This window comes from Ailuropoda melanoleuca, chromosome 20, assembly GCF_002007445.2.
Source record: "Ailuropoda melanoleuca isolate Jingjing chromosome 20, ASM200744v2, whole genome shotgun sequence".
Taxonomy (NCBI): domain Eukaryota; kingdom Metazoa; phylum Chordata; class Mammalia; order Carnivora; family Ursidae; genus Ailuropoda; species Ailuropoda melanoleuca.
This window is the reverse complement of record NC_048237.1, coordinates 549,704-561,856: the sequence shown is the minus strand read 5'-3', so window position 1 is coordinate 561,856 and position 12,153 is coordinate 549,704. Positions and strand designations below refer to the sequence as shown.

At 49.8% G+C, this 12,153-nt stretch overlaps 1 protein-coding gene across 1 annotated transcript; it reads left to right on the top strand.

Annotated features, from left to right (window-relative positions):
* Nucleotides 1-71: 71 nt before the first annotated feature.
* KLHL33 (kelch like family member 33) lies at nucleotides 72-6,889 on the top strand. Its single transcript, XM_002929520.4, is given in 6 exon segments — nucleotides 72-281; nucleotides 556-1,308; nucleotides 5,025-5,949; nucleotides 6,065-6,232; nucleotides 6,338-6,831; nucleotides 6,834-6,889. Coding segments are annotated over 5 exon segments (2,385 nt in total). The 5' UTR covers nucleotides 72-281; nucleotides 556-566.
* Nucleotides 6,890-12,153: the final 5,264 nt, after the last annotated feature.

Genomic DNA, 12,153 nt, shown 5'->3' with positions numbered 1-12,153 from the left:
GCACACTCCCCCGATCCCCGCACCCTCCTTGGCTTCCGAATTTGCCTCGCTCAGCAAATTCCACCTACAGGTGGAAGGGAGGGGGTCATCTCGGGACAAGGCCTGGGGGATTGGGTGTCAGAGTTTGGGCACCCGGAGCCCGGTCCCCAAGCCCGCCAGCACCGGCTATAATTAGTCGGGTGGGGCCACTGACCGGTTGAGGGGCAAGTTCCCTCTGCCACACCGTCCGAAGCTGAGAAGGTTCAAGTGAGAGGCAGAAGGAACACTGGTGTCTCAGGAGGGTGACTATCGGGATGGGATGGGGGCAAGCCGGGTGGGATACGCTCCGGCTACTGAATCCTTACACAGGCTCCTTGCACGCTTCGCTGCGCTTGGTGAATCCCAGAATTGGGCAGTATAACCCAGTTGCTCGAGCCTTGGGATGGGGGTGGGGAGTGCGGTTTGAAGTAGGGAGAGGGGCTGCCGTGTGGCGGGGCTGGAGGCAGGGTTCCCTCTGGCCTCTCTGGGTCCAGCTCTCAACGCTTCCTCTCTTCCCTCTTACCTGCGGCAAAACAGCGGACCGGACCATGAGCGTCTCGGACTCCGCGCATCGTTCCTCCGAGCCTCTTCCCGCCCAGAAGGACCGCCTCGGCCTCCCTTTACCCGACCGGAGAACTCCCTCCTGGCCTCCTTCCCCCGACGAGGATCCCGGTTTGCCCCCTTTTCCTCTGGAAGAGGCTGTCCCCAGGCCTGTGGCCCCAGGGAACCTCCCCTCTCCGGCCTTGTCCCTAGAGGAAGACGAGGAGGAAGAAAACGAAGACGGAGAAGACGCGGCAGACCTGGAGGGACTGCGCAGCGAGGAACATCCGAGCCAGTTTTTCGCTGAGGCACAGCGGCTTCGGGAGCAGAGGCTGTTGCTGGACGAAGAGGTGTCAGTTGGGGGGCGCGTATACGGGGTGCATCGGGTAATCTTGGCTGCAGTTAGCAGCCTCTTCCGAAACAGGATGCTGGGCGGCACAGGTCCACGACCGCCCCTCAGCCTCGACGTGGCCGCCGGGGCCTGGGAGGCCGCGCTGACCTTTGCCTATGAGGGTTTCCTGGGCCCTGCCCCGTGGGGAGATGTGCTGGTCGCGGCCGAGGCTCTGGGAGCACCCCGGGTGAAGGCCGCCGCCCAGAGGAGAGGCAAGGGGGCTGGAAGCGCCAGGGAAGATGAAAAGCAGCCCAGCCAGGCAGAGGAGCTGAGGGAGAACCTGCATAACATCGAGCTTCTCTACAAAGAAGGCGTGGGGTGTGACCTGGAGCTGGAGGCAGGCGGCTGCCGGCTGCGAGGTGAGGACCAGTGTGGCATTACGTTACTTCAGGTGCAAATATATGTGTGGTTTGATCCCTACTACAGTGGTTTTGATCCCTGCTGCAGGCACAATTTCCTTGGGGGCGGCCTTTGGTGCCTTTCCTGACCCACTGAGAGTGAGGCATGCCCAGTTGTGTTGTTTTCCTGGGAGCAGTGACAGATTTAAGGTGACCCTTCAAACCTGTGGCTTTCCCTGTGGCCAGTATCAAGGAATTTCCAGCCAGCTGGCTGGTGTTAGGAGCACACTCTAAGCCAGAAGAACAAGCAGAAAGTGGTTGACTCAAACAGGGATTAACCAAAGGCCCTTCTTGGCTGCTTCTATTTAGGACACAGGAAAGCTGGAGGAATATGGTAGAAAAACTCACAGTGTGTCCTCTCACCTAAGTGTGCTTGACACCTTGGTAGATACAAGTCCTACAGCTAACAAAAAGGTCTGGTTTTGTTTTGCCACAAATCTTAAGACTACCAGGACGTGGTCCTTTGAGGTTAATTGTGCTCATCACCAGGAAAGCTAAGGAGGGTTGGATAAGTTGAGTATCATTCGGATTCTACTAACTTAGTGAGGTACTGGGGTCCAGGAATTTTTACACACGTCATCTCTTTTCATTCTCACCGAAAACTAGCGAGGTAGGTACCATTACCCCTAGGTGCAGGGGAAGAGCGGTAAACTCAGAGATGTTAACTGGCGAGAACCAGGGTATAAGCCGACATTCACTAGCCCAGTCTGCTTTACATTCCCTCCTACACAGCCAAACCAAAGACACATAGGATCTGCCAATGGGAGTCGGAATGCAGGCACATACAAGTTTAAAATTAGAAGGCATTGATTCAGAGATTATCTAGTTCAGCTTGTATACTTTACTGACAAAGAGAACAGACTTCAAGCCATGTCCAAAGTCACATAGCTACTGCTCATTAGAATGACTGGAACCCAAAGTGCTTCTGGGACTCCCAGAGGAAAAAGCATCCTGTCTTAGCTTACCCTGCTTTCACAAAAGTACCACAGACTGGTTGGTTTCACAACAGAAATTTATTTCTTACAGTTCTGGAGCCTGGAAGTCCAAGATCAGGGTGCCCCTATGGTCAGGTTCTGGTTAGAAGAGGGCCACCTTCTCATGGTATCCCCACTTGGTGGAGGGAGAGGTTATCTTTCTCATGTCTCTTCTTGTAAGACAGTAATCCCATTCACGAGGGGTCCACTCCCACACCTACTTACCTGCCAAAGGCCCCACCTACAGATATCGCCACACGGGACCACAGCTTCAACATATGATGCGGGGGGAGGGGGACATAAACATCCAATCCATAGCAGATCTCTGAAGTGTTTGTTATCATTTCTGATAGTAGTAGATGGAGGGGGGATTAGAAATTTCATAGTTATAAAATTCTCTCTAGGGTTTGGAATTTAAACATATTTATATCCCTGCTTTCATTTCCCTAAGAAACATTCGAACTTAATGTTGGAAACCTGTCACATAAAATTCTAGGGACTAATGATGAGTAGGAGGGGGAATACAAGTTGCTGTGACCCTTTCCCTGTGGCCCTGGGCTATAGGTTGGTTGCTTATACGGGAACTGAAGGGCTTACCTGCTTTGAGGAACGCAGATTTTCTCAGGCAATATGTATTTGAAAGCTGTCACTGATAATCACTTCTTGGGAAGCACCAAGGCACTACCGACTGCTTAAAAAGACAATGGAAAGCCGCATCGACACCACCTGTCCTTGGAGAGAGGCCAACGTGCCACAGCTGGTCAGAACAGCTGTGTTCATAAGGTTTCCGGGGAGTTCGGCCCCGTTACCTGCCTGAGAGGACTGCCGGCAGTATTCCCCCTTTTTTATTACGAAGCACTTCAAACACACAGCAAATTAAGAAAATATTAATATGAACACTCAAACACCCATCTCCCCTGCCTCTGAATCACAGCCTCCTGCCGGAGGTCCTCTTGGTTGGCCCTGCTGCTGGTCCCTGACCGGACCATGGATCACGTTAATGCGAACTCAGAACTCACTGGATTCTTAACACTTCTCAGCCCTCCAATAATACTGCTTTGTCTTAATTCACCCAGACTTAACAGTTAGCATTTTATGATATTTGTTTCATCTCTTTATTTTATTTGTCACTGAAGTTTAAAGTAAATCTGTGACACTTTGATGATAAACACTTGGGTCTGTGTCTCTTTAAAAAAGGACATTACCATAATACCTTCCGAGTGTCTACCAAAATGAACAATAATTCCTTAGTATTACCTAGTTCACGTTGAAATTTTCCCACTTGTCCAAAAAATGTCTTTCAGAGCTGGTTTATTCAACCCAGGGCCCCATCCAGGACTATGCTGTGTTCAGATCCACATGCCTTATGCTTCCTTTACTCTGTACAGTCCTCTCTCTCCCTTCTTAGGACTTGACTTAATTGAAGAAACAAGATTAGTTACCTTATAGAATGCTCTGTTTTCTAGATGTGTCTGTGTTTTCTGTCATGGTTTTAACTTGTTCCTCTAGCCTCTCAATTTCCTATAAATTTGAATTGAGAGCTAAAGGTTCAATTAGATTTAGGTTAAATATTTTGGTCAGAATACTCCCTACTGGAGGCCAAATATCTCAAACTGAGTTGCATTAGGAAGCATATGAGTTTAGGGGCGCCTGGGTAGCGCAGTCGTTAAGTGTCTGCCTTTGGTTCAGGGCGTGATCCCAGCGTTCTGGGATCGGGCCCCGCATCAGGCTCCTCCGCTGGGAGCCTGCTTCTTCCTCTCCCACTCCCCATGCTTGTGTTCCTTCTCTCGCTGGCTGTCTCTCTGTCAAATAAATAAATAAAATCTTAAAAAAAAAAAAAGGAAGCATATGAGTTTAGTGATCTAATAGCATCAGTTAACTGGATGGTTTCGGTGTCACGAGGGCCATGCAGCTGGACATCGTGCCAGTGGGCGGTGAAGATCGGCTCAGACAGCCATGGAATAGAAAATAAATCACTTCCTTTCTCTAGGACTCAGTTTCCTTCTCTTAAAAGGAGCGATTGAACTGGGTGATTTCACAGGCTTCCAGTTTAAAATGTCACAATTCCATGAATTGTACTGAGATGGGGGGAGGTGTGCAGAGAAAAGCTGCACCCGGGAAATCTTAAGCAGGAGGTGGCAGTTAGTGGAGGTTAGGTCACAGCCATTCTTGAGTGTGGGACCCTTTTCTAAGTAAAATTGGACTAACGAATGGCTGATGTCAGTGGCTCTTACAGCAGTAAAGGAAAGAACTTTATTTTGTGCACGATAGAGACCTATATAAGTTGCACATTGCTCTTTGCAGTTTACTTTGTGCCCCCTTTTGGCAAATGCTGTCTATAACATCTACTCAACTTGATTGATCAAGGCTCTTTTTCTAACTGACCTGGATCAAAAAAACTAAAGCAATGTTTATCGTAGTGTCTTCAGGCCACTAACAAGAGAGTCATGCAGGATGCTTGAAAATGCTAAGATACAAATTCCTAGGGTCTCCATCCAGACCTACTGAGTCAGAATCTCCAGGGGTGGGTCCCTGAATCCTGCATTTTAACAAGCACCCCATGGTATTCTGTTGCACACCACAGTTTGGCCTGTAGCCTTGGGTGGTCGGCCCAAGGGTGTGTGTTTATTGGGGGTGTGAAGCTGGAATAGCGCCTGGCAGTTTGCAACACTCTGGATTCCCCTCTGCTTCTCCTTCTTGCAGTGCACCGAGCAGCCCTGGCCTGTGGCAGCGAGTTCTTTGGCGCCATGCTCCTGAGTGGAATGAGGGAATCCCAGGGCACAGAGGTGTCTCTGCACACCATCTCTGCCCAGGACCTGAGACTCCTCGTCTCTTTTGCCTACTCTGGTGTTGTGCGGGCAAGGTGGCCAGGACTGCTGAGAGCTGCCCAGGCTGCTGTGCAGTACCAGAGCTCTTCTTGCCTCGCTCTGTGCCAGAGAGCCTTGGCACGGGGCCTCAGCCCTGCACGTTGCCTGGCCCTGTTCCCCATAGCTGAAGCCCCTGGCTTAGAGAGGCTCTGGAGCAAAGCCCGTCACTACCTCCTCACCCACCTGCCTGCCGTGGCTTTGTGCCCCACTTTCCCTTCTTTACCGTCTGCCTGCTTGGCTGAGCTCCTGGATAGCGATGAGCTACACGTGCAAGAGGAGTTTGAGGCCTTCATGGCTGCGTGGCGTTGGTTAGCTGCCCACCCCGAGACCGAGGAGTCAGAGGCCAAGGCCCTGCTTCGATGTGTTCGCTTTGGCCGCATGTCCACCAGGGAGCTGCGGAGGGTTCGGGCAGCTGGGCTGCCTCCCCCCCTGGCCCCAGACTTGCTGCATCAGCTCCTGGTAGAGGCTGCGGTTCCGGGTCAAGAGAGGCGGCGGGAGCCTGACCAGGCCCTGGTAGTGATTGGCGGGGATGGGCTGCGATCAGACATGGCCAGAACACAGCCATCCCGAGGCGTGTGGTGGGCCCGGGCCTTCTGCTGTGGCACGGGACTCGTCCGAACCGTGGAGTGGGGCCGGCTGCCGGCCCTGCCCGGCCCAGGGCGCTTCCGGCATGGGGCCGCCAGCCTAGCAGGAAGTGAGCTGTACGTGTGCGGGGGACAGGATTTCTACAGCCCCACCAACACCCTGGCTTCGACTCTCAGGTACGGGCCCCACAGAGTAGCTGGCCCCAAGGTGGGCAGCTGAGGGAAATTGTTGGCCTAGCCACCCACAGAGTCCCGGGGTCACTCTTCTCCTCTTTTGTTCTGCTGTGTCCAGGTGGGACCCCAGTCAAGAGGACTGGGGGGAGGTGGCGCCTTTGTGCCAGGCTCGGAGCTTTTTTCCCCTGGTGGCCCTGGATGGACTGCTTTATGCCCTGGGCGGCCGAGACGGTGATGTTGCTCTCAACTCCGTGGAGGCCTATGACCCTGAGCTCAATGTCTGGAGGTAAGCGGGGAAGGGGCTGTTTCCAGACATCAGGGAAAGGCTAGGGGACTTGGAAGAGAAGTTGAAGGGGATTTCTGCCTGATCACGTGCCCTGTTCTCCCTTAGGCCAGCACCTGCTCTTCCAGCACCACGCTTTGCCCACGCAGCTGCTGTTTTGGAGGGCCGATTGTACGTGAGCGGTGGCTGCAGCGGGGCTGGCCAATACCTGGCCTCATTGCTGCACTATGATCCCAAGCTTGAGAGGCCAGGGACACTTCTGAGCCCTATGGGGGTACCTCGGGCTGGCCATGTCATGGCTGCTCTGGGCGGCCGGTTGTACGTAGCAGGCGGGCTAGGCGAGAAGGGGGATCTACTGAGCTTCGAGGCCTATGAACCGAAGACTGATAGCTGGACTCATCTGGCACCTTTGCCCTCCCCCCATGTGGGGGCTGCAGGTGCTGCGTTGCAGGGGGAGCTACTGGTGCTGGGAGGCTACAGCCACTGTACTTACGCCCTTTCCCACCTTATCCATGCTTACTGTCCTGGCCTGGGCCGATGGCTCTGCCTGGGAACTCTGCCGAGGCCTCGGGCTGAGATGCCTGCCTGCGTCCTGACGCGGCCCCCGTGCAGCACATACCTTTGGTTCCCGCACGGCACCAAACCAAACCCGCTGGGTGAGTAGGGGGCAGCAGTGGACGGGGGCGGGGGGGGGGCCTGAAGGAAGGGATCAGAAACACGAGAGAAGGACAGAGATGATAGGGGGAGAAAGAGAAGGCTTTATTCGTGATAGCATTTTATTCCAGCACAGTGTTTTATAACTCACAAACTGCTTTTGTATATGTGAACTTCGTTGAGCAAAAGGTAGCTCCAGAATTCCTAGAAAAGGCTGTTGGAGAGGGGAAGGCAGCTGAGTGCCTGGATAAGGAGAGGAGGCCTGGGAGCAGCTCTACAAGGTGTAGGGACCCTGACACCATCATTGGTGGGGAAAGCGCATCTGGCTGGAAAGACAGTTAAGAAGCTCTAGGAGTCAACATGTAGGGGCCATGAGAGGACAGTCAGGAAAATGGTGATTCCGACCCCTGGATCAAGGTGCAAAACATGGAAAGGCCACCCATGAAAGAGTTTGCGGAATGTGGGAGAAGGACTGTAATTGTCATGCTCTTCCCTTTTTCAGGACTTGCTCCTTTCTACTCTCCAATCCCTGGGACACCTAACCCCTCTTGGCAATATTCTTTCTCAGGTAACTTGTAGGCTCAGCCCAGTGTTTCCTCAGCCCACACACTGCAGGCCGCCCCGAGAGCCCCTTGGCAGAAGTCCTTGTCCCCACCTGGCGCTGCACAGGGGCCTGAGTGGCCAGGGCGATGAGGCAGGAATGCTGTGTGTGGGGAAGATGAGGAGCCCAGGCAAAGGAGCGAGGCGTCTGTAGTGGGAAAGGAATGGGATGAGGTTGGCGAGGTGGGGCGGAAGAAGCCGGAAGCCTGACTGGCTTCTTTCCTTCCTTTGGGCTGGGTTCAGGGATCAGGAGTGGTAACAGGACAGTTGGGGTGTGAGGTCCTAAGTTGTGAGAGGAGGTGGCAGAGAGGACTCATAAAAGTGGTTTTCCCCCTTTCTTTCCCTTTCCTCTAGAGTTTTTAAGATCTAGTTCCCTTTTTTTGGCCAGGCAAAGTTAAGTCAGATGCTTCTTTTCTCCCTTCCTCCACCCTGGTCTTCCTTCCTTTTTTTTCTCTTTCTTTTTCTCTTCTCCTTTCTCCCACACAGCGATCAGTCACATACTATGTGCCAGGCACTAAATGAGGCACGAAGGACACAGAGATCAGAGGGCTCCTGACCAGCAGGCAGACTTGTCAGTGGACTTAGGAGTATGGCCACTTATCTCATCCCTTTCGTACCTCACTCTTAGAGGTACGAGAGCTCAGACAATGGAGAAGTGAGCTCTGCCCAGGGAAGGCTTCTGCCAAGGAAGTCATCATCAAATGGGTGTAGTTTGAGTTTGAAGACTCTTCGGAAACTCACCAGTCAGAGAAGGAGGAAGGCATTCTGGTCAGAGAAAAGAAGCAAGTGGGACATGTAGCACCCCTCTCTATAGCAAAGGGGAAATCAGTATTCCAGAGGGTTCTTCAGAGGCTTCTGCTGTTATTGCCAGCCCAGCCTCTTCTCTAGAGCTTTCCTGAAGACCTTAGCTTTTACTTAATTGTATATTCCCCCCCTTCACAACTCCCCTAAGTCTTTCCTGTCTGGTATTTCCATTTCTGACCCCTGAGCAGCTCAGGGCAAAGAAAGGCCAGTTCTTTACATAGGTCAGTTTTCTATTACCATTGCTTGTTAAGAGTCTCGTGCTCCTAAGAGTGAAATAAAGGAGCCTCTCTTGTACCTTTCTTCATCCTGGCCTGGAGGTGCTTGACATGCTTTTATTTATTTTTTTGAGATTTCATTATTAAATTCTTTTTCCCCCTATATCTCTGTTTTGGAGTAGATGAACATGAGGAGGGATAAGTAGGATATATATGAGAAAAGGGAAGAAAGATTGAAGGAACCAGAGAAGAAGGAAATTGAAGTCCTGAGAAACTATGAGGACTGAGTCTTTAGGATGAACTTCTGTGAACATGTTCTTTGTGGTTTGTAGGCAAAGACAGGCTCAAATAAAGGTTTCATCATTATTGAATGAGTCTTGTCTGAGTTTCTCTATTATAAAAAGCATGTAAAAGTCCCCTGTAATTTGGCTCCTGTCTCCACCACACTATTGAAATCACCCTCCCTCAATGTCACCATGACCTATTTCTCACCAAATAATCTAAGCCCATCCTCATTCTCCTTCATCTTTCTGCAGGATTGACGGGCTTGAAAATTGGTTCTTACCCTAAATACTTCTCCTCCTCTGGCTCCAGAAAGCACGCTCTTCTGGGCGGTCTCTTACTTCTCCAATCCAAAGAGGTGGCAGAAGGGGTGCCTGGCTGGCTCAGTCAGAGGAACATGTGACTCTTGATCTTGGGGCTGTGAGTTCAAGCCCCATGTTGGGTGTAGAGATTACTTAAATGAATAAATACATAAATATATAAATAAAATTTTAAAAAATTATTTTGAAAAACCCAAAGAGGGGTGCCTGGGTGGATCAGTTGGTTAAGTGCTTTCTGCTCAGGTCATGATCTCTGGGTCCTGGGATTGAGCCCCGCATTGGGCTCTCTGCTTGGCCGGGAGTCTGCTTCTCCCTCTCATTTTCCCTCTGTGCGCTCTTTCTCTCTCTCTCTCTCACTTGCTATCTCTCTCTCTCAAATAAATAAATATCTTAAAAAAAAAAAACCAAAGAGGTGGCAGAAAGCTAAATCAAATTGTCCAAAAGGGCATTGCTCCATCCCAGGTGTTGCTGACAGCCAACAGCCCAAAACTATGTGGATAGGGTAGTTAGTTACAGAAGTCTCTAGCTTTCATTATCTAGTGGTTTTTTGTTTGTTTGTTTTTTAATGTAGGCTCCACACCCAGCATGGAGCCCAATGCAGGGTTTGAACTCATGACCCTCAGATCAAGAGTTGGATACCCAACAAACAGCCACACAGGCACTCCTCATTATTTAGTTTTTGAATTGAGGATGGAGTGAGAAGAGAGAAGGAGGCTTCTGATTTGTAGCAGGACACTAGTCAATGGACTACTCTTCGGTGAGAAAGGCCTGATATAGGCCAGGGAACAGGTTGGGGCCCAAGTGGTCTGAGATTCAGTGTAGTATTGCAACCCCAGAAGGGAAGTGGGGTGAGAATCAAGAATTGGGACAGGGGCGCCTGGGTGGCACAGCGGTTAAGCGTCTGCCTTCGGCTCAGGGCGTGATCCCGCGTTCTGGGATCGAGCCCCACGTCAGGCTCCCTCCGCTAAGAGCCTGCTTCTTCCTCTCCCACTCCCCCTGCTTGTGTTCCCTCTCTCGCTGGCTGTCTCTATCTCTGTCAAATAAATAAATAAAATCTTAAAAAAAAAAAAAAGAATTGGGACAGAAAACATTCACACAAAGTGGGCAATCATGGGAATCCAGGAGTTAGGCTACAGTTCGGTGAGTGTGTGGAGGGCTAGGATTCTTGCCTTTGGTACATCAGATAATGAGCCAAAGTGTTTTAGATATTCCCCTACTAGCTCCCTCCACACTCTTCTTTCAACCTCCTTTGTGGGTGAATTTCTACTATTGCTCCCATCTTTTCAAGACTGACTTAGAAACTGGATAGGATGGGGCATGTAGGCTGATGTCCGGTATCAGTAAATGCATTGGATTACCTGGGTCCCTTGTCTCCTGTGCCTCATTCTAGGTTGTCCATGTTCGTTTACCTTGCTTCATGTTCATTCTTCTTGAGAAACCTCCCCTCCCCTCCATCTAAAGTCATAATAACTCACCTGGATTCTAGTCTGATTTTTTTCCAGGCTTCCTCACCTCTACTTGGATGTACCAGCATCATGACTTCAGACTCATCAGGCTTTGTTTACACTATCATTTTCTCCTTTTCCTAGACACAAAGCTTTGAAATCATTTGAGCTTTTTCTCCCCTTATCTTTCTTCTTCACTTAACTCATGTGATTCTGAACTAGTGAAATAGAACCCTATATGGTTTCTTGTCCCAGTGTTTTCTCTATCAAATACACTGCATATAGTATGTCCTGGACACCGGGAAAGTTAATAGAAGAAAAGTTTTAAAATGGAAAAAAAAAAAAAAAGAGGGTGAAAGTGACGTGAAAATCCTAGTAGATACAAAACCCAGTATCCTTATTTGCCCAGACAGAGTCTGGGCTGAAGAAGCAACAATGTCAGAAGAGTGGAAAACTGCACAGCAAGATTGCTTAATGGAATCATGGAATGAAGAGATTTTAGAGATCATGTCATTCAAACCTTCTTTATAAAGTTCAGGAAGCCAAGGTATGTGACACAGTCTGGATAATGAAGAGGAAAGCTTTTTATGAGAGTGGTTTCCAGGTGACATATCTGTACGTAAGGACCAAGAGGCTGGCTCGGACAAGCATCGCAATTTGGGTCTGCAGGCAGGAACGTCCTAACTACTCTTTCAGGGCCATAGACCGCATTCCAAATCCTGGCTAACCCCTGGGATCAAGGGCTATATGTGGAAGAGTGTGAATTTGTCACAGTTCCTGGTAATACAGAACTACGTGTGTGTGTGTGTGTGTATGCAGGGATATATGGGTAAGGCACTAGCAGTGAGATTATAGACTTTTTTTTTCCTCTAAGAGATAGGATGTTCATGATATTGTTGTGATAGCTGATAATTCAAGATGTAATCATCTGTATTTCTGATTAGAATAATGAAAGAAAGTACAGCTTGAAAGTGTACTGAATTAGAATCAGTAACTTAGGTTCCAGCCCCAGAGCAATTGGTGCTTTGGTAATTGTCAGTCCCTTAATCACTTTGAATGCCAGTATCTTAGTATAAACTAGGGATATTACTGTACTATAAACATCATAGTGCTAATAGAGTCGTGAGTCCCAGAGCTGGGGATAGTCCTAAGAACCTCTAGGTACATCGGGAAAAGTATGTACTGGTAGTCTGTAAATCAAGCTCCAAGGCCACATCCTTTGAGATCAGTGAACTAGGTGATGTCAGTTAAGATAGTCAGTGTGCTGTCCAGTGCTCTGAAACCATGTGCGCCACACAGAGGGCTACAAGGTATATCCCCAGCTACTCTGGCCTAAAATTGCTCCCAAGATAAAGATGTGGGCTCATCTGGATTCTAGCTAGGGCCAAGGTGTTTAGGAGGTTAGGGGTCTTCTAACTATATACAGATAGGCAATGTGAATCCCAATGCATACTTTTCAAGCAAACTGTCACTGATGAAAGCCAACTCTCTCATCACAAAGTAAAACCTGCTTGTTTTATAGTGCTTGTTATGTACGAGGCAGTGTGCTAAGTGCTTTCTATACATTAGCTCATTTAAATGTCAGTACAACCCATAAAAACCGG